This window comes from Heterocephalus glaber, unplaced genomic scaffold (assembly GCF_053883595.1).
Source record: "Heterocephalus glaber isolate CG9 unplaced genomic scaffold, H.glaber_assembly_v1.0 deba00001600, whole genome shotgun sequence".
Lineage (NCBI taxonomy): Eukaryota > Metazoa > Chordata > Mammalia > Rodentia > Bathyergidae > Heterocephalus > Heterocephalus glaber.
In genome coordinates, this window is record NW_028258372.1 from 10,155,476 (window position 1) to 10,177,506 (window position 22,031).

The window sequence follows — 22,031 nt, forward strand, 5'->3', positions numbered from 1 at the left end:
CCATCTTGGAATATGAACCGACCTTAAGGATGAACAAAAAAAGAAAATGAGCCAGGATTTCTAATGATGTAGTAGAGCTGCCCTACCAGTTTGACTCCTTTCCTCTCAGGTTGCTTTTACATTTTACATATCTCGCTTTAAGGCAAGTATTTGGGAGTTTTCTGTTATCTGTAGCTGAAAATAATTCTAATTGCTCCAAAAGCCTTCTAGCACTTTTGTGTCTTTTAATTATGTATGTTTGATTAACAATTACAATTTAATTTTTAAAATAGACCTTTATGCCAATTTTTTTTCTGTTTTGGTTTTCTGGGACAGGGTCTTGCTACATAGTTCAGCCTGGCCTTGAATGTACTATGCAGCCCAGGCTGGCCTTGAATTCATGGCAGTCCTCCTGCCTCAGCCTCTCAAGTGCTGGGATTACAGGCATGCACCACCACACTTGGCCTATGCCAACATTTGACAGAAACGGTTCAAGAAACACATCTCAGATCAATATTCTTCAAGATCATAGATGCAAAAATTCTTAGCCAAAAAATTATAAATTGAATCAAGCAATATACAAAAAGAATAATTCATGACCACATGGAGCTTATCACAACCATGAAAGGTTGATTCAGCATTCAAAAATCAATGTAGTTCTGTTGGGCATGGTGGCACACACCTGTAATCCTAGCACTCGTGAGGCTGAAGCAGGAGGATCATCAAGAGTCAAGGCCAGTTTCGGCTATATAGTGAGTTCAAGGCCATCCTGGGCTACATGGCAAGACCCTGTCTCAAGAAAACAAACAACAAAAACCAGTGTAATTCTTCCTATTAATAGAATACAGGATAAAAATCAAATAACCTCCTCAATAGGTACAAAAAAGCATTCAACAAAAGTAAGAATTCCTATGATAAAAACTCTCAGCAAACTAAGAATAGAAGAAAACTTTGACTGATAAACAGGAAAAAACAGGAGCTAGCACTGTCCTTACTAGAAAAAGACAGAGGGCCTTCCCCACAGAACAGGGAGAACTAGCAGCAAGCCCTAGTTTGCCAGCACATCCGCTAAACACTAGCCTGGAGCCCTGGCCATGTACAAGGTGTGGCAAAGAAATAAAAGACATAAAGGTGGGGAAGGAAAAAGTAACTTCCTTTATTTCCAGGAAACACAACTGTCTATATAGAAAATCCTACTGGGTCTTCAAAAAAAAAACAACAATTATACTTTAACAGGATCAAAGAACAGAAGGTTGATATAAAAAAACAACTATCATTTGCACATGGCTGGAACTTCCAGGTCTTAAGCAAAATAAACCACTTTTTCTTTTTCGTTTCCCTTTTCCTTCCTCCCTCCCTTCCTTCCTTTCCGGGGAGGTCTTCCAAATACAGTGTGACGAAGGTAACATAGGTGGTACTCAAGGAAAAAGGGCACTACTGGAGAGAGAATTTAATAAGGGATGGTTTCCAGGGATGCCAGGTCAGGGAACGAACAAAGGATGCCGAAGTGTCTGGAGCCTAGCAAGAGTGGGGAGCTGTCACCCCACCTCGGCCTGAAGGGAGAGGGAGAAGATGGTATCCCGGGCCAGAGCAGGACCCGGGAGGGGCTTTGCTCTGGAGGAAGCAGCCATTGCTGACTGGGATCCCTTCAGGGAGGGGACAGCAAGGGAGCAGCCAGCCACCAGCTCCCCCCGCACCCTAGCCTCCTCCCGGTGCCCCCATCGTGCTGCTGGAAGGCAGCCTTGAGGGCACCATGGCAGAGAAGGCAGACAAGGGACTGGTGTGTGCCTTTAGGGGTGATGCAGATAAACCAGCATGACACACACTCGAGTAACTGAATGCCAGAAAAAGCCCAGCTCCATCCTGGGATTCCCAGTCCTGCTGCGCAGGGATGGCCCTGGGGACACATGGCTGGCACCCTGGCCTGTCCCCTGGGAAACTTAAAAATTTAGAGACCTCGTCTTAAAAATTAAAACTTTTTTTTAAAAAAAGGGCTAGGAATGTAGCTCAGTGCAAAGGCCCTATGTTCAATCCCCAGGAACATGCACACACAACATACACACACAACCCTAATATCTACATTACTAGAGGGGCTCCTTATATTCAGATGCTTCAGTATTGTTCATTCAACAAATGTTTATAGAGAGCCCAGCTGACCCACAGCAAGGAATCAAGGCCTAGGATGATATTTCCCAAGCAATGCACAGCAAGGTGCATATTTGACTTCATTAAGATCATTGCTTTAAATAGCTTTGGGTACTTTCTGCTTTAGCTACTCGTGAACTCTCAGAGATTTAGAAATGTGTGTGAGCATAGTTGGCAAATGTCACTGAGGGGAAAAAAACCACGAATGGTGTCACTGCAGTGTAATGGTGAAGGGCTTGGCTGGGAACCATGGAGACGCTGGTGTGGAGGCTGCAAACCGGAAGGCAGGAGGTGCCCTCCCTCCCTCCACTCCAGCTCTTCACCCCCGGCCACAGAGCTGATGACAGCCTTCGACATCCTCCCGGTGACTTTGAAGGCTAAATGAGAAGCTGCTTGGGAGGCTAAGCATGTAGGAAGCACTCCACACATAGGAAGGACTGGGGCTTTATTGCTATCACCTCCAGTGAGTGAACTGGCAAATATTATATTAAACAGTTATAAAAAGTATTTTTGCACAATTGTAGCCACATAGAGGATCTTCTATGTGCTGTTTTAAAAATGTGCTACTTAGCTGAGCATGGTAGATTCTGCCTGTAGTCCCAGCTACTGGGGAGTCTGAGACAGGAGGATCGCTTGAATCCAGGAGTTCATGACCAGCCTAGGTAATATAGTGAGATTGCATGTAAATTAAAAAAAAAAAAAATATATATATATATATATAATGTATGATATAATACAGATGTGTTCATATATATTATAATACATATACGTGTTGCTTTAAACAGTTCTGTAATTCACACTACTTAATCACCACCTTTCACCCACTTTTGCTGCCCTTATAGCTGTGGGTTTTTTTATCTCTTCCTTTTCTTTGGGTAACTTTTATCTTGAACTACTAAGAGTGAAATGAATGGTGACCTCATGTAGCTACAACAAATCTGACATCGTGGGTTTGTTTAAATAATTTCTTCAAATCAGATTTGTAGAGAGATATGAAAGAGAAAGGGCGTCTTATTCGGGAGAAAATGGTTTCTGAGAATCTGGAGGCTCTGATCAGACGTACTGGAGGGCAGAGGAAACCACAGGCTTCTTCAAAGGCCGCAGAGGCAGGTCGTCAACACCCTAGAGGGTGGGACCCCATCGCTGCCAGCTTGGGGGCTGGACCTCACCCTGGTCCCCGTTGCCACATCTCAGGGGGTCTCTCCTCTGTCTGCTGACTCTCGGAGCCCAGGACAGAGCCCTGGTGCTGCCCAGGGTCTCGGGAGGGCAGCCTGGGCTGGGGCTGGCATGGGCCACAGAGCCTAGCAGAGAGCCAAGGTTTGTTTCTGTTTGAACTTCTATTCCTTCTGAGTGTGAAAAAGAAACAAAGTGTGGTTTGGGTAAAGGCTATTTCTAAAGAAACAATCATTTGTCAAATCTGGAGGAAGACCGTTTTTAAAGAATTGTTGGGTTGGGTTTATAACAAAAAGAAATTGCAGGAAATATTAGCGTTTGCCTGTCAATGACAGAAATTTCGTGGCGCTCCCTTGGTTTCCGAAAACACAAAACCATCTTGCAACCAAGGAATTCCACCGAGCTCTACAGACCCGAGTTTCAGTCTTAGGGTCCCTCTGGGAGCGAGAGTGCAGGTTTCCTGGGCTCCTGCATCTCCCTCAGCTCTTGCTGTGTCCCCTCGGGGTCCCCTCCCCTCCCTGCTTGTGGCCGGGTCTGTGCCTTGGTTTACTCTCCTGCAGTGGACCCGCACACCTCTTTGCACGCTGTTTGGAATCATCGAGTATTTACCGAATAAAAAGTGGTGGGACTGGGAGCATGCTTTTCAAATGTGGTTTGGAATGTGGTTGGAAAAGGTTGTGAGACCCTGGAGCTGGGATATGTAGGACCCCGGAGAAAGGTGTCCTACAAGTTGGCTGAAGTTTAGCTACCTGCCAATGTCCTCCGCGTTGTCTACACCCTCAACGGGTGTGGACCCTAGGCTGGCGCCAAAGGCACTGGAACCACTCTCAGAATGAGGAGAGATACCAATGCCTGACCTTCCATAGGCGCCAGGACCCAGCGAGCAGGGAGTGGGTTTTCTTATCTGGCAGCTCCAGGCCACCCAGAAGCCAAGGGAATGCGGCCAAAGAGCCACTGGGGCCTGAGGTCCGCCAGAGGATGTGACTGCCACCCCTGCTCCTGTGCCCCACAGGTTGTGGGGTCTATACTTCGGCTGTAGGAGCCAAGGGAGTCCTGATTCAGGCGAGTTTCCCAGTGATTCTGCCCTCTGTCCTTTGACCCTAGTCTTGCCCCTCTCCCTTGTGCTATAAGCCCGCCTTCTCCGCTCAGTTAATAACCAACGTGGGTGCACAAGGCATTGGTGTCTGGGAGAAACTGGCAATATGAACTCGTTCACTCCACTAACATTAGTATAGGACCCATGAGGCACAGCAGCACAGGCAGCACTGGACTAATTACTGAGGACTCTTCACTCCTGAGGCTCAGGCGATGTTAATTTCCCCAATTCTTCCACGTGAAATCCCCAAGAATGTTTCGGTGGTTCTATAGGTTTTTCTTCATTTCTCTATACAGAGGTTTGATAACAGAACCTGTTTGCAAAACAAAAGGTCAGGAAGGAGGAAAAACCCCCCACAGAAACCAAAACTAAGTCTCTCAACCAAAAACAGAGAATACGAATCCCATCTGAAATATACTGGGATAACGCAACTGAAATCCCAAGACCTCTAGAATAACTTGTCTCTTTTTAAGGATAGGAGGAGTAGAAGATAATGCATCATATCCTTAAAAACAGACAAGTTATTCTGGAGCAGATAATTCACGTTCACTTGTATCTGTGATAGAGTTTAACTATACCCAAATGTTATTTGCACGGAATTTGAAAAATGAAATCTTCAAGACTTATAACAACAACAAATCATATCTGAGAATGTCTTTTGGAGCCCTTGAGAATCACATTTGGCATCAGCTTGGCTGAGGATAGAACACTAGTTTGCCAATCACTTATGCCCAGTTTCCAGATCATATTGCTCCTGGGTCTTCCAGTTGTAGGACTGTTTTGTAATTCGATACCAGTTCATGTCTTATTTTATCATCTTTTTCTTCCACTGGAAACTTTAGGAACCTTTCTTTATGCCCTGTGTTCTGTCATTTCTCAATGATGTGCCTTGGCGGGTCGATTTGTATTTCTACGTTTTGGTTTTTTTCCATTTGCTGAGTGCTCGGAGGGCTGTTTCCGTATGGAGACTTCATGTCTTAGTCCGTGCTCTATTCCTACAACAAAATCATCTTTGGCTGAGTGACTTATAAAGGAAAAACAGTTGTTTTAGCTCATGGTTCCAGAGGCCAAGCGCGTGGCACCGGCTCGGCTTTGGGTGAGGGTGTGTGCTGCTTCATGCCTGATGGGGAGCGGAAGAGCAGTTGGGTTTGTGTAGAGGTCCATGGCAGGGTGGGCAGCAGGAGCGAGCTGGGAGGGCAGACTCCTTGGAACAATCCAGGCTTGAAGGAGCTGTCAACCCCTTCGTGAAGCTGAGCCCAACCTACTTGGCCGTCATAGCCCCACTACCTTCTGAGCACCGTTACCGGGGAAACCCACATCCTAACCATGGCACCTTGTCCCCTTCAGCTCCGGGAATGTTTTTGTGTCATTTCTACTTTGTCATCTTTTTGGAGATACACTTCACGTTATCGGCCCGCTCACTCTTTTCAAGTGCACTGTTCACTGCAAATGAGCATTACCACTATCAACTTGACAGCATTTCTGTCACCCACTCTGACACCATTCTCTCTTCCTTGAGAGCAGATTGGTCCTTCAAGTATTGTTTATTTTTTGCTGAGATTTTGGTGTGTGTGGTACTGGGACTGACTCCAGGGCCTCGTGCATGCTACCACAAGGATACATCTTCACCCTAGAAAGAGATTTAAAGACCCTATCCAATCCAGCCTTCTTTTTACAATAGGGAGATCAAGATTTCCTGTTCAGTCTTTTCCTTCTACCTTTCCAACATTCGCTGAAACTACTAACTACTTTTAATCCCATCTCGCTAGTCCTTGGTCTATGCAGAAATGCAATTTCTCCTCTTACATTGTATCCTTTTTCAATATTATTGACCCAGTCATGTCTTTCTCGATTAATAATACTTAAATGTTGTCTTTTCCAATGATATTTTTATTTTAAACTCAGCTTAACTGTGGCATGAAACTTTGGGCTCTCGATTTCAAGCCTGAGTTGTCTGGCTATATACAACATACTTTTAAAAATTACAAAAATTTCCAGGCACATTAGTAGAAAGAATATATCCATCACAAAGATTTAGTATTATTAAGATTTTTTTTGCCACATTTGCTTAATCTTGATTTGTTTTTTTCCCCTGTGGCCCTGGGGATTGAACCCAGGGCCTTCACACTGAGCTACAGCTTCAGCCCTTTTTGGTTTTTTTAAAGTAAATTTATTGGCACATTTAGATATACATAATGATCACATTACCATAGGGAATTTGTACCTGTATATGATAGATCTCGATGCCTTTTCTTTCCCCATTCCCCTCCTCTCCCTTCAAGCCCTCCTCCCCTCATTTACAAAGCTTTGTTTTCATTTTATCCTTCTTTTCTCATTTTTTCTTTTCCCTTTTTTCCTTTCCCCCTCCCCCCTCTCTAGTTCCCCTTTCCTTTTGAATAATTTCTTCCTATTTCACTATGTCTGATATACATTTTGGTCCTTATTTATACTTTCAGTTTCTCACACCAGAGAGACAATGCGATATTTACATGTGTGTCCGATTTATTTCACTTAAGAGTATGGTCTCAAGGTGCATCCGTTTACGTAGAAATGTCTCATTAATCCTTCCTTATGGCAGAGTATAAAAAACACATATATAAACACACTGTATACAAAAACACATCTTTTATTTATTCATCAGTTGATGGGCATTTGGGTTGTTTCCAAGATTTAGCTATTACAAACTGTGCTGCTATAAACATGAGTGTGGATATATCACTGTGCTTTTAATCACATGCTTTTAATTCTTTTGGGAAGATACCCAGCAGGGGAATAGCTGGATCAAATGGGATCTCTAGCCCTAGTTCTTTGAGGTATCTCCACACTGATTTCCACAGTGGTTGCACCAGTCTGCACTCCCACCAGCAGTGGAGAAGGGTTCCTTTTCCCCCACAACCCTGCCAGCATTTGTTATTGGCTGATTTCTTTCTTTCTTTTTTTTTTTTTAAACAGTATATTGCTTTTATTTGGGGGCCTGGAGGTGGGGGAAAGACACCATGGTGAGGGAAGAAATCAAGGACTACAAATGCAGGAACAATTATTAAAACAGTAATACACAAAATGAGTAACTGGAATCATTTTCTTAGGAGGACTTGACTCATGGAAGAAAAACTTTAATCACTGTTAATCAATGTAAAAACATTTTTATGAAGTAGAAATTGGTTTCAATAATATTACTAGAGAATATGTTCTAGAAAGTGGAGTTAACTGGATGTAAAATTTGGGCAGCAATGTAATAGAAGAGTCCCAGATTGTTAGGCTGAGGCCAACACCCAATGAGTATGAAAGCCTTGTCTGGGGGGATCTTGGACGATACCTGCAGCAATATTACACTGTGCATGAACCAAATTGAATTATTTTCGCAAGTGTTGTAAAGTTTCATACAGTAAAATTTTTCTACATGCACTTCAATTTCACAGCAAGAGTAGCATAGAATACCTAAACACAGAAGAGAGCATTCATGCAAGATATCTAACTCCTTGATATAATAATGCATACACTTCAAAATGATTACACTGTCATTACCTCTAGGGCTTTCTGCAGCTACAAGGTGGTGGTTATGGAAAGCACAGCCCCTGGTATCAACATCTAGAAAGTAGCCATCACCTTCTATGTGTGTTCTCTTTTTGCGTTTTTTTCATTTTTCTTAATCAACTGCTGTTGCTGCTGCTTCTTAGCAAAACTGGTAAAAACAAAATTGTAATCACTGAACATAGCACTCTGGCAATCAAGACGTTTAAAACCTTCAATCTTCTGGGGTGAAGAAAGCACTGTATGACATTTAGAACTTTGGGAAAATTGCATTAAGAAACTCTATTTCTTCCTGGAAATTCCGGTGTGAGTACCCTTGGGGAGAAGGCTTCATGAAATTCTTATGAGAATAAAAGAAGCTTTGAATCGAGTCAAACCCACTGAAATCCCTAGCAAGCTTCAACAGGGGAACCAATGCTTTCAGTAAGAGGTTGGTAACACGTCTTCAAAATGAAACATCTCTAGGAGACAAACATGCTACTCTCACTGAGTGCATAAGCTTCCTGCTTGTCAGTTTTTGTCACACTTATGATTGAACATTGCACATCCTTCAAAAGTACATCCCACTCAGATCCTGGGATAGTGGGAAGATCCCCAGATCCCTGGCTGATGTCGGGTTGCTGACGGGAGAACCAAACCTCCAGCAGCTTCTCGGTCCCTTTGAAAAAATGTGCAGCTTCCATCACCGTGAGACTAGCGAACAACCAACAACCACAGAAAATCAACTAAATTAAATCTCTTCTCCCGCCGCTGCTGCCACCGCTGCAGATTGTTCCAGCTGTGTTGCTATAAAGTTCAGGTCCCTTTTTTTGCTATAATTTTATATTAACTTTTTTTAAAAAAAGGATTAATAAAATTTTCCCGGCTTTTTTGTTTGAGTGAAAGTTGAACTTGAGTCTGTCTGGAAATAGAGGCAGATACAGTTCAGTCTCTTGTAGTCTGTTGCTTTCCCGTTAGAGAGAGTAGAGTGAGCACTAGCTAATGTCGCTGGCCAGACTGTGTAAGCGAGCTTGGCTGATTTCTTGATAGCAGCCATTCTTTCTAGAGATGTAATCTCAGCGTTGTTTTAATTTGCATCTCTCAAATGACTAGTGATTTTTTTTCATATATTTATTTGTCCTTTGTACTTCTTCATTTGACAAGTGTCATCTCAGATGCCCATTTCGGATTGGGTCTTTAAATTTGGGGGGGGGGGTCCTGTTTTTTTTCTTTACATGTTCTCGGTATTAATCCTTTATCTGAGAAACAACTGGCTAAAATTTTTTCCCACTCTGTGGGCTGTCTTTTCACTCTGTTGGTGATTTCTTTTGCTGTGCAAAACCTTTTTAATAAGATGAGGTCCCAGTTGTTGATTCTTTGTAGTATTTCCCATGTGATCAGGGTTTTCTTCATGAAGTCTTTGCCTACACCTATGTTCTACCGATTCTCTCTTCCAGCAGATTTAGTATTTGTTTTCATATTTAGATCTTTGATCCATATTGATTTTAGTTTAGTTAGTGCATGGTGAGAGACATGGGTCTAATTTTACTCTTCAGCATGTGGAAAACCACTTTATGCAATCCCAATCAAAATACCAGTAGTATACCTCACAAAACTAGAGAAAATATTCCTAAAATTCATTTGGAACCAGAAGAGACCTAGAATAATAAAAAAATTGGGGTGCAAGAAAGGTAAGGCAGGAGGCATCACAATCCATGACTTGAAACTATACTACAGAGCTACTGTGATTAAAACAGCATGGTACTGGTTAAAAAAAAAAGACCTGAGGACCAGTGGAACAGATTAGAAGATGCAGAAACAACCCCAGACACACTCAGCCATCTCATCTTTGATAAAGGGGCCAAACACCCTCACTGGAAGAAAAAGCCTCTGTAATAAGTGGTCCCAGCCCTTTTTCGTTTCTATTTTGAGACAGGGTCTCACCAAGTCATAAAGTCCCCCAGGCTAGGCTCAAGCTTGCCATCCTCCTGCCTCAGCCTCAGGGTGCTGGGAATATAGGCATGTGCCACCATGCCTGGCTCCTTTTTTTTTTTAACTGATTCTACGTGTTTCAATATGCATTCCTTTAGGGGAGTTATATAATAAAAAAGCAAGTCTCTTATATAATGTAATAAAATTAACTATGATTTGCTTTGTTTGGGAACTCTGAAGTAAAACAACCATATAGAGTTTTAATACTATGAACAAGACAGCACTGAAGGTATCCTGCAGACTCAAAGAACAGCTCTGAGATGAAGTTCAATATGTTCCGAGACGGAAGGGACTGGCCTACTGGCCATCGAAAGCTGAGCTCAAGAATGCCCAAGACAACACTTAAAGATCTTAATCTCTGTACATTAGTTTAATACAAAAAAAGGACAGTGCTATATACAAATATACAGATCTGAAATGTAACATTTAAACATAAAATGCAAGAATGTAATTAAGTAGCTTGGTAAGTTTTCTTCAGTGAGACTGAGTAGACAAATACAGATGCATACGACTCTGACACATAATGAGCCAGAGGAGAACACGTTTTCTAAGCCATGATTAGCAAATTCCTCTGAAAATGGATGCAGGTATTACAGGCATCAAAGACGACACAGCTGGTAAACCAGGAGTCTCGCCTACATTGTTCAGTGTAAGAGACACAGTAAGACCTATCAGAGACTGCAGCTAAAGGTCTGAAGTGTGGGTAATACAGATTTTTCAGGCCTCTATCAATGATTAGACATTTGACATACAGACATCCTTAAATGTGAAAGTTCAGTACGATTGCATTTGTTGCAAAATGACAATCTGCTATGTATTACTCTGATAAATACTTTCAATTGGAAGGATCTATCTAGAAAGAAATGAAGAATCCTAAAAAGAAATTGCTAGCTCCATGTTAACTTGTGGTAAAAGGTCCATGAAAAAAAAGTGTGGGCAAGAAACACTGGCTACACATCTACGATTAAGAGTAATTCTTAAAAGAAAGTCTTGTACAAACAATAGCTGCCTTACCAAAAAAAAAAAATACAAAAAAACCCCACACAACTCCATTAAAATTAATCACACATATGCAAATTGGCTGAATTTAGAATAACGATGTCAAAGCCAGCCTCAGCACCTGGACATTAATGTGATAAACTGCACCCAGGGCTGGGGCCTGTGGCCTGTGTAGGTCAGTGATAGAGGTTATGCTTGGCGTGCCCAAGGCCATGGGTTCAAAACAGCACCACAAACAAAGTAGGTGCATCTAAAAACAATGTGCCTGATGTTGTGTAGAAGTGATGATCAGTTTCCAGCACATAAATAACTATTATGCAGCCCTCCCCTTTTTAAAGAAAGACGTCTACCCGGGAAGCCCAGCAGAGTATGATTCTCATGGAATTTCACAAAAGCTGCAAGGCAGCCAAGAGCTGATGGCATTTAAGGACAGTGAAAATTTTTATTCAATGTCCACTGATGGGCTCTGTGCTGATATTAAAAAAAAAAAATTTGGGGCCGGGGATTTAGCTCAGTGGTTCCAGTGCCTTCCTTCCAAGGGAAAGGTCCTGAGTTCAATCCTCAGTACCAAAAAAAAATTTTTTTAATTAAAAAAATACTACTCATCTACTACAGATCAAATGATGAAGAAAATATATTACAAGCTATCCTCGCATAGAGTACTGTATTTTTATCAGAGTTATTTAGATGAAGCCCTGTCTAGGCATTTGGCTGGAATCTAAATGCTGACAGACCCTATTTTCAACTTCCAGAATGAGTGAAGAGGCCTATGTGTCCAGGTTAATCCTCTTGGGCCGCAGTGGGTACCTCTTTCTCAAGGCACAGTCTGTAATCCGCCTTCTTCTCAGCACCAGGTAAGAGGCCGGCCGGGCAGCAGTCTCTGTAGGTGTGGCTTCCATCTGTGTCACAGAGCTACTCTCAGGCTGAGCATCTAGTTTCCCATCACAACCAGAAAAGACTTCTTGGTGGATCCTCTGGAGGTGGATGACAGGCTGCATCTTTAAAACTTGGGAAAATCCATCAGCTTGTTCAATCAACACAGGCAAAGTCTGAAAAGAAAACAAGCTCAGGTTAAAACACAGAGATGGACACAACACGACATTTTAAATTCTTCAGGTCAAGCATTTTTCTGAGACCTAGTTTTTGAGATCAGGGGTGTTTGACTTAAATCTTCAAAACAGCACTTTAAGCTGAGGAATTCTACCTAAAAAGCTAAGACTAAAAAGATACATTCTATTCCCACAATACTGGTAATGAAATTAAATTTTCCAGGCCTAATAGAATCTCAGCACTAAGGACTTAATGTCTGGAATTGTTTACTTAGGATAAGGAGTACTTTAGAAATCTCAACAGCAGGGATTAGCACATTCTTCCTATAAAGGACCAGATCATAATTACTTTGGGCTCTAGAGGTCTTGTGTCTGTGTCATAAACCACAGATGATAGGTGAAGGAATGGGTGTGGCTGAGTTCCAATCAAGTGTATTTACAAAAAGAGTGGGCTAGATTTCAGCCTGGCCCACAACAGTATGCCACACTTGATCATGTACTGCTCTGAGAGACAGATGACTGCCAGAAAATTACAGAATCGATCCAGACCACTGAGTGTTTTCAGAAATTACCATCAGAAGGGAGATGCTGAAGGAGTTTAAGAATAATTTTCGGGGTGGAAGGGTTGAAGGGAGGGCAGGGGAATGGGGAGAAAATAAGAACCAAGATACATCATGTAAAGGTACAAGATCCCAATGATGAATGTAACTGTATTGTATACCTAAAATGTATCAATAAACTAAATGGAAAAAAAAAAGAAGAATTTTCACATACCAGAAATCCAAATGTTTTTCTGTTTAGGTAAAATAAATACCAAATGTAAACATTTTTATTAAAGCAATATTTACTCTCCAATTGGAGAAGCAGTGTAACATGGTGGTTAAAAGTACAGATTCTAGGCCTGGGGTGTAGCTCAGTGGCAAAGCATGTGTTTAGCATTTGTGAGGCCCTGGGTTCCACCCCTGGGACAAAGGGGTGGGGATATAGATTCTAAATCCCAGCACTTAGTTACTTATCTGGTAATTTACTTAACCTCTTGGTGCCTCAGTTTCCTCATCTCTAAAATGGGGAAATAATAGTACCTATCTTGCAGGCTTAGACTAGAGATTAAAAGAGGTAATAAATGTAAAGCAGTTAGTTGCTGCCTGATTTACACCAAGTGCTCAATAAATACATGTAGGCTAGTTTTATCATCCAAAATTATTTGATGGACTGCTAACACTCAGAGCCCCAAAACTAGAACCAATCTCTAAAGCCAGGTATAATACCTGGCACATAGTAGGTGCCTGACATATAGAATCGTGAATGTTACTGTTGCTTACTTAATGTATTAAAAAGATCTACAGAAAAGACTAAGAATTTATATCACAGTAAACCAAAACACATACGGATTTTACAACTTTTTTGCACACAGCTTTTACCTTCATGGCTTCACTGATCTCCTTAGCTATGGTTTCTCCTCTGCATTTCAAATTTTCCACACAAGAAACTATAAAGAAACATCCAAACAGTATGTCAGTTTTTAAAAAATCTAACAGCAATGGGCCAGGGATTTAGCTCAGTGGTTCTGCCGTCTGCCTCACGAGCAGAAGGACCTGAGTTCGATCCCCAGTACAAAAGAAAAAAAAAAATCGAACAGCAAATCATAAAAGGCACACGGGTGCTATCTGGACAGAATTCTACTAGGACTATTTACTTTAGCTTCATTTTTCTGAGAGTACTGTGTAATCTATTAAGAGAATACTTTGTAATCTATTAAAACAAATACCCTATTACATTCAGTTAAATGAAACAATAAGAACACTAAAACAGCAGAGTAAAAGTTATCCACATGAGATAGCAGACAGAGCCCATCAGCACAGTCTTGAAAGCGTGTGTCTAAAAGACAGTCCAATGTTCCTCCTATATATTATCTACCACTGTTTAGTATCTTTGAAAACTATCATCACAAGTTTATATAAATATATGCAAATATTTAATTTTTGTGTTACTCTGAATTTTATGAATTCAAAATATTATTTCAGCTTAGCATATGCATCACACTATTCTGAGGCCACACCTAGATGAAATTCCTAGGGACAAAGAACTACACTATATGCCTGACCTGCCTGGGCTGCATCGAGTGCATTCTCTTGGGCTGCATATAAAGTACATAAAATAGTTAACGTGTATAGGTAACAAAAATTCCTTTGTTTTTAGTATAACACTGGCATGTAACAGGTTGGACAGAACTGCCTGGAAAAACCAGAATGATGTAACTCATCAAATAGAGAATATCAAGAAGAGACTGAAATTATAAAAAGGAAACAAATAGAAATTCTAGAGCTGAAAGGTAAAATAATTGAAATGAAAAATTCACTAAAGAGATTTTGGTAGCAGATTTGAAAAGGCAAAAGAAAAAAAAATAGTGAATGTGAAGATAGGCCAAATGAATTATCTAGTCTGAGAGGAAGAAAGAAAAAAGTAAATAAAAATAATAAATAGAACCTATAAGCCCTGTGGACACTATGGAGCACAGCAATATATGCATAATTAAAACCTTAGAGAAAAGAAGCAAAACCAGTATTTAAAGATATGATGGCTGTTAACTTCTCAAATTTGATGAAAAACATGAATCTACATATCCAAAAAGCTCAACAAATTTCAAGTGGAATAAGCTCAGAAAGCTATATCAAGACTTAATCAAAAGGTTGAAAGAGAATCTTGAGAGCAGCATGAGAGAAGCAACTTATCATATATAAGGGGCCCCCAGAAGACCAACAGCCACTGTCTCATCAGAAACCAGGCGGAACAGAAGGCAGCAAGGTGCACGAACAGTTAAAGTGCCAAGAGACAAACTTTGCTAACCAAGAAGTTGATGTCTGGACAAAATATCCTTCAACAGTGAAGGAAAAATGAAGACATTCCCAGATAAAGTTGAAGGAGACTATCATTAGTATAACTGTACTACAAAGATATTGAAAGTATTTTTCAAGTCGAAATTAAAAAAAAAAACACAACAGTACTTTGAAGCCATATAAAGAAATAAAGAATACCAGTGATGGTAACTACATAGGAAAATATAAAAAGCCAGCATTATTGCATTTTTGGTTCATAACTCTTTGTCTATATTACTTAAAAAACAAATGGATAAAACAGTAGTTAAAAGTTTATAGTAATGAACAAACAATGTATACAAATATAATTTGTGACAATGACAACATAAAGGGAGAGGGACAGCTTGGATAAGAAGGGAAATTAAGTAATACTGAAACTATGTAGTATTGAAACTAAGTTGGTTTCCAATTATATTGTTATAAATTTAAGACATGAATTGTAATCCCCAGGGAAGCTACTAAAAGTTCTGCAGAAAAGAAAAATGGTACACTACAAAAAGATCAATCAAATAAAAAAGGTAGTAATGAAAAAAGCTGAGGAACAAAAAGGTAAAGAAATATAGAAAATAAATATCAAAATGGCAGAAGTCCTTTTGTATCAGTAATTACTTTAAATATATATGGATTTGGGCCGGGGATTTAGCTCAGGGGTTCCGGCACCTGCCTCGCAAGCACAAGGTCCTGAGTTCAATGCCCGGTACCAAAAAAAAAAAAAAAAAAAAAAAAAAAAAAAAAAAAAAAAAAATATATATATATATATATATATATATATATATACATGGATTAAAAACTCTAAAAGCAGAAGTTGGCAAATAAAGAAAGATAGGATCCAATTATATTTTATCTACGTGAGACTCACTTTAGAGTCACAGGGTGAAAATGAAAGGATGAACTAAGATGTTCCATGCAAACAGGAACCAAAACAGCCAGAGTGGTTGTACTAATACTGAACAAAATGGACGTTAAGTCCAAAATTGTTATGAAAGAGAGTATATCGGTAAAAGGCCAATCCATCCAGAAGAGCTGACAGTTATAAACATACACACCTGACTGAGCTCCAAATGACATAAAAGCTGACAAACCTGAAGGGAGCAACGTTAGTCTCCATTTATAGGAAATGCTCAGAATCAAATCTACAGAGACAGAAAAACTAGTTGCTGCCGGGACTGAGAGAGGAAGGAACAGGGGATAACTTTAATGAGTATGGAGCTTCCTTTTGAGGTAATGAAAATGTTCTGGAAGCAGGTGAGCTGCACAACATTCTGTATGGATGGTCGGTGAATTACACACTTTAAAATGGGTAAAATGAAACATCTTATGTGTATTTTGCCATTAGCTCCAAAAAAAGAATGCCCATATGTGTATTAGCTGCCCTCCGAGATGATGGACCCCAGCGACCCCACCTCTTCTCAGTTTTCACACCCTGTGCAGTCCTTCCCCACTGGGCTCCGGGTGGCCGGCCAGCATGACTGGTAAGTTATAGTGCAAGTAATAGCCTATCACTTCCAAGACAAAGACGACAACCTCTGTCCTGCAGCCCATCCCACCCCGCCCACTTAACTCTGGGAGAAGCAAACTGCCTGCTCTAAGTTTGTGGAGAGCCATGTTGCAGGAAGCAAAGTCTCTAACATTAGTCAGGCCAGCAAGGCCTGAAGGAAGGCCTGGAAGCAGCCTTGTGAGTGGGCCTGGAGCAGATTCCCCAGTCCCGACTGCCTGCCTATGATCTGGTGAGAGGCTTATGGTGGAAGTACTCAGCTGAGCTACTACCACATCAGTGACTCTCAGAAATCATAAGAGTCAGCAATATTTATTAAGCTGCTAAACTTCGAGATAATTTTTGAGGCAGCAACATATAACTAATATAACATGAAAGCAACATATTTGTAAATCAATGTATCTTAGGTAGAGATTAGCTTCCTTAGGCGGAAATTAAAATCCTGTGAATGCTGCAGTGTGGATCTGGAATATCTCCCCAAAACCCACGTGGTAAAGGCTCGGTCCCCAGCACAGTGCTGGCTGGGGAGGTCGTCTTCGGGTCATGGGGGAGCGGGGCACCCTTTCAGGAGGCAGAGGGACCGCAGCCTCTCCCTCTCCTTCTCTCTCCTGCTTCCCAGCTAGGAGGTGAGCAGTCTTGCTCCATCGTGTGTGCCGGCCATGCTGTGCCACCCCAGGCCAATGCAATGAAGCAAACTGGTCAGACTGAAATTTCTGAAACTGTGAGCCAAAATAAGGCTTTCCTTCTTATAAGTTGATTATCTCAGGTATTTCTTACAGTAACAGAAAGTTAACATAGTAAGATTTATTTATAAATGCTATAAATCCCTTTAATGTGATTTATACAAATTTCTTGCAGTTTATGACAGACCTCAGTTAATATTTCATATACATCTAAATATATAATAACATTTGTTAAGTTTTTAGTCATTGACCGAATAAACATACAATACATTAACAATATCAAGTTCAGTAAGGATATGGAGCAACTGGAACTATCTATCACGCCTGCTAAAAGAAGTAAACAGATATAACCACTTTGAAAAACTTTTTAGTAATAGCAGTAAAAGCTAAACCTATTTAGCTGGGCATTGTGGCACATGCCTATAATCCCAGAATGCAGGAGGACTGGTGCGAGTTCAAGGCCAGCTTGGGCTATATAGCGAGACCTTGTCTCAAAAAAACCCCAAAAAACAAAAAAAAACCCTAAACATATGCTTACCATATAAGCCACAGATTCTTTTCCTAGATAAATATATATTCATCAGATATATATCCCATTTTCTAGAAAGGGCCACTAGGGGGCAGTGTGGACTCCAGAGAGAACTCGGGAATTCTTGGGCATCTTCCAGAACTTCCTTGGGCACTGGAATCTCACTCGCTCGCTCATCTAAGGATCTCTAATGTTGAGCACAGTGCCTGGCATAGGGAGGGTGGTGTGGACGCAAAAAGGATGGTGAGATTAATCCCGAGGGGAATCAAAGGTGGAGGAAAACCACAAGCATTCTAAGAGTTTGTTGGGCGGGGGGAAAAGTAAGGGTAGGAGTTGGATGGTAGAGGATGTGCTTTAACAAAACAAGGGAATAAATCAAGAAGCAGGAGAAAACAGGAACCAGGAAACATGACCCAAAACAGGAGAGAAATAAAGGAAATTCCCAGATGATGAAAGGAGCAGACAAGAAAGCTCTGCAGCAGGCCTCGCCTGCAGCCAGTCCAGACTGGAACAGGAAGTATCTCCAAGAAAAAGAAAAAGGGTTCAAAGATGCATTGATGGCTAACCTGAAATGCTTACTCCACAGGGAGGGATTTTACAGTTCCGTTGAAGTGTTTGGGAAAGAAGCAGTGGTAGGCACAACAGGAACAAAGGCAAACAGAAAAATAAGCAATTATCATTCCAGAAGGTGGTGGGAAGCTGTTCAAGAAAATACAGTAATAATCACCTGACTCAAATAGAAAAGGATTTACATAGTCCTAACTATGTGATGTAAATACTGAATATTCCCGGTTTTTCAGTAAGAATGACTGAAAGACTAAAAGTAAAGCTGGCAAGTATAGATGATTCTTTTGAGAAACTTGGCTGTGAAAGGAAGGAGTTGAGGAGAGAAATACAAAGCCATGAAAGCTCTTCCACTTGTTCACCGACCCTTTAGCAGCATGGTCACCATGCATTCCCAGCAAATTCACCTGGGTGGGAATTTAGCAGCACTGTGAGGCGAGCAGGTTTCATCAACCTCATTTTATAGATGAAGAGATGCGAGAAATGAATCTGTAATTAAACAGAATTAGTACTCACATCTCCTAGAATCCAAAGCATGCATTCTTCTACATTCTATATATATAACTTTCCAAAGTGTTATTTTGCCAGGAATTATACTATCTTCCTAAGAATATAAGGTAATGGTAGAAAATTAGCTTCAACATAATGAAAAATCTCTTGAAATAAAAGTAATTAAGCCTGGAGAATTAACAGTAGAACAAGTCTAGGGATAGCTATTTTAACTATTAATTTTGTAATAACTTCTTATTTAAATAAATTAAATCCTTTGCATTTAAATCTAAGTATCAATAATTTTAGGAAAAGAAAAATACTTTTAAAAATAGAGATGAGGCATGCAATTTAAAATGATCACTAAAAGGGACGGGGATTTAGCTCAGTGGTTCCACCACCTGCCTCGCAAGCAGAAGGACCCGAGTTCGATCCCCGGTACCAAAATAAATAAATAAATAAATAAATAAAATGATCACTAAATATGAGAATATGATTTTGTAAACGCATCATAAACGTCATTTTCCAACATTAATATCTACTTGGGAAATTTCAAAATATGTAAACCTTTTTCTCCTTTACTCATGTAGGTTAAGTAGGCCTTTAAAGGGCAGCCTGGAAACTTGCCCAGCTATACCATTTATGGTTTTTTTCATGAAGAAATGCATTTCAAATTCCAAAGCTCAGACATACATATAAGCTTTGAAACATAACTGCTTATAATTGGGTGCTACTACAAATACTACAGCAGTGGGTCAAGCAGGACACATTATCAGTAAAGAAGAGGAACTGCCTTAAATCCTCTGCTAATAGGATCAGCAAGGAACTGGAAGTATCAGTAAGTCTACTGCAGAAAAACTTAAAATAGCTCTTTGCCATCACTACATCATTAGTGAAGGACAAGAAAACAAAAATGAGAATCTCTTCAATTAATTTCAACGACTTTACAAAAGAGAAGACAATATGAAGTAATTATTATATTAATAGGATTATAAAAGGTTACTATTGACAAACGAGAACCGCATCTTATTGGGTCTTATTGGTACACAGCTCACCAGTAGACTGCTGCAAGGATATTTAAAAAACAAAAATCTGCTCCTAAAAATGTGGAAGTTAGGCACCCTTGAGAATACTGCCTTCCCTCGTCACTTGCCTTCTAAACATGGGGAAATGAAAAAGTGGAAATGAAAGATTGAGTAATCAGCCCAGTTTGGCTTTTGGGTCTCTGCACTGACTAAACTAGGAAACATGAACTTTTGAAGCCCTGCACAAATTCAGAAATTCAGCAAAAATGTACTAACTGAGTACTTCCCATTCCCCGTGCATTTTATGAGTATGAGCAAGTGACCATGCACAGAAGGTACAGCTGCTCTTGTACTGGTTTCTAAAGAGGTAAATAAAGCCATGAATTAGAACTATGAGTGAGAAAACAGCATCCTGGTGCAAATGAAAAACAAAAAAGCAAAAAACTAAGCAGTGATTTATGATTTTACTGGACAGCCCTTGGGCCCACCACGTGGCAGACTTCATCCTCTGCAGCCACTCCCACTGAGGCACAGCGCCCCTGCAGTGTAGCGGGTCCCTCCCTGAGGCACTCAACTCCCTGACCCTAGTTCAGGGACCTCAGTCCTGAGTCTGCTCTCCTGATGCCCTCTCCCTCTATTCACCCACTCCTGCTCCAGGGTCTTGTATACCAAGACTACCCAAGCTCACTCCTGACTTAGGAACTTTGCTCCACATCTCATCTCTGCTTGGAGGGCTCTTCGACTTTATCATCACCAGATGCTGTACTACCTCAAAAAGTATTTCTCATCACCTAAACATATTGTCCTAGCACCAATATCACCTATTCATTTTTACATTTGTTGATTATTTTTCTTTTCCACTAGAATGTAAACTCCACAAGGCAAGGAGTTTGCTCACCATTACAACCTCCATGGGGGGAACGGTCTGGCAAGCACGTGGGATGGAATAAATGGGCAGATGAATAATAATCACTCACTAAGTACTACTGAGCATGGTGGAATAATCCTGGCTACATATAATGTAAATATGTTGGGGAAAAAACCTCACGGAACTTTGAGTTTTGTGTATGAGAGACAGACCATGAACAAGGAAACAAACACATAACTAAATTGTAACACACTATTAAGGAAATAAATACATGTTATGATAAAGAGCCAGGGGCAGTCTATTTTAATTGGGGTGGTTAGTAAAAAACTGAGGTGGTGGTAATGAGGAAGAAAACTTAAGGAGACAGCAGTCTTAGAAGAGGGCCCACATAAGTGAGCACTTTGCAAGAACTGAAAGATGGGGCTACAGCAAAAAGGAAACTGCTTGAAACACAGTTCATGGGAGGGAATGCTGAGAAGTTTCAAGTTTATTATACATACATGTGTTTAAACTGGAGGACCTTAGGATTTTAAGCAAGGAGTAAAAACTGATATTTTTTTAAAAGCAGCCTTGAATGTTATTAGTCAAGTTGGCCTTAGAAACTCTGTGCCTGCCTCACAAGCGCAAGGTCATGAGTTCAATCCCCGGTACAAAAAAAAAAAAAAAATCCAAAGATGAAATAAAAAAAGTTTGCTACTTACAGCTTTTTACTTAAAGTGATTAAAGAACTTTGGCAAAAAACAAAAGTAAACCTACAGAAAGGCATGAAATTCAAGAAACAACAGTAATTTCAGAATTGGGAAAATCTCATATGTTTGATCACTGAGTACAAAGAAGTAGTAACTTGGACCGGGGATTTAGCTCAGTGGTTTCTCTGCCTGCTGCGCAAGCACAAGGACCCGAGTTCGATCCCCAGTGCAAAAAAAAAAAAGAAGTAGTAATTGTAAAACTTTTCTAACAAGAGAGTTAAAATTCTTGAGAAAAACAAGAAGGAAAATGGGGGAAAAGGTGCATATACAGTGGGTAAAGTGTATGAAGGTCCCTGTCTTGCTCAGAAGGGCTTAAAATGCTAAATAACACTATACTTTGTTATGTAACTTTAGTAGAGTAGTTCAAATTTTATATGAAACACTAAAGGAATAGAAACACAATATACAGCTTCTAACTGGGAAAGGAGAGAATAAAGAAAATCTTACCAATACAATGGAAGGCTATAAAGTATGAAATGGTAAAAGAAAACTCCTATCTTGGAAACTAAAAAATAGTTATAGCTGAACTATGGAAGTTCTATATGTCAATACTTGTGATATGTGCCTAAATCAGAACTTAAGAGACAAAATTTTAGCCTTAAATACACATATTAAAAAATAAGACTTAGCCGGGGATTTAGCTCAGTGGTTCTGACACCTGTCTCGTAATTGCAAGGTCCCAAGTTTGATCCCTGTACCAACCCTCCAAAATGGACTTAAATAAATGAATTAAAGCGTTCAACTCCAAGAAACTAAAAATAACAGAAAACCCATTAAAGCAGGAGGCCATATTAAAGATATGAAATCAAG

The 22,031-nt window shown here is 40.3% G+C and overlaps 2 protein-coding genes across 16 annotated transcripts in view; one reads left to right on the plus strand and one right to left on the minus strand.

Annotated features, from left to right (window-relative positions):
* LOC101703152 (uncharacterized) overlaps nucleotides 1-22,031 on the plus strand; it is a 31,263-nt gene that overhangs the window by 4,377 nt on the left and 4,855 nt on the right. For 8 of the 14 annotated variants that reach the window (XM_087194106.1, XM_087194111.1, XM_087194105.1 and 5 more), the window contains one exon: nucleotides 11,647-11,748. The exons of 3 other annotated variants lie outside the window; for them this stretch is intronic. The gene's annotated coding sequence lies outside the window, so the exon portion shown is untranslated. Of the gene's footprint in view, nucleotides 11,749-22,031 lie in introns of all 14 variants that reach the window. 3 more of the 14 variants (XM_087194110.1, XM_087194113.1, XM_087194104.1) reach the window with 1 other exon arrangement.
* Nucleotides 9,111-22,031, minus strand: part of LOC101701027 (NSL1 component of MIS12 kinetochore complex) — a 26,286-nt gene continuing 13,365 nt past the window's right edge. Inside the window, exons 5-6 of one of the 2 annotated variants that reach the window (XM_087194101.1) lie at nucleotides 13,365-13,432; nucleotides 9,111-11,943 (exon numbers count right to left, since the gene is read on the minus strand). In XM_087194101.1, coding sequence (XP_087050227.1) covers nucleotides 11,662-11,943; nucleotides 13,365-13,432 — 350 coding nt within the window. In that variant the 3' untranslated portion in view covers nucleotides 9,111-11,661. The remainder of the gene's footprint in view (nucleotides 11,944-13,364; nucleotides 13,433-22,031) is intronic. The other variant, XM_087194102.1, reaches the window with a different exon arrangement.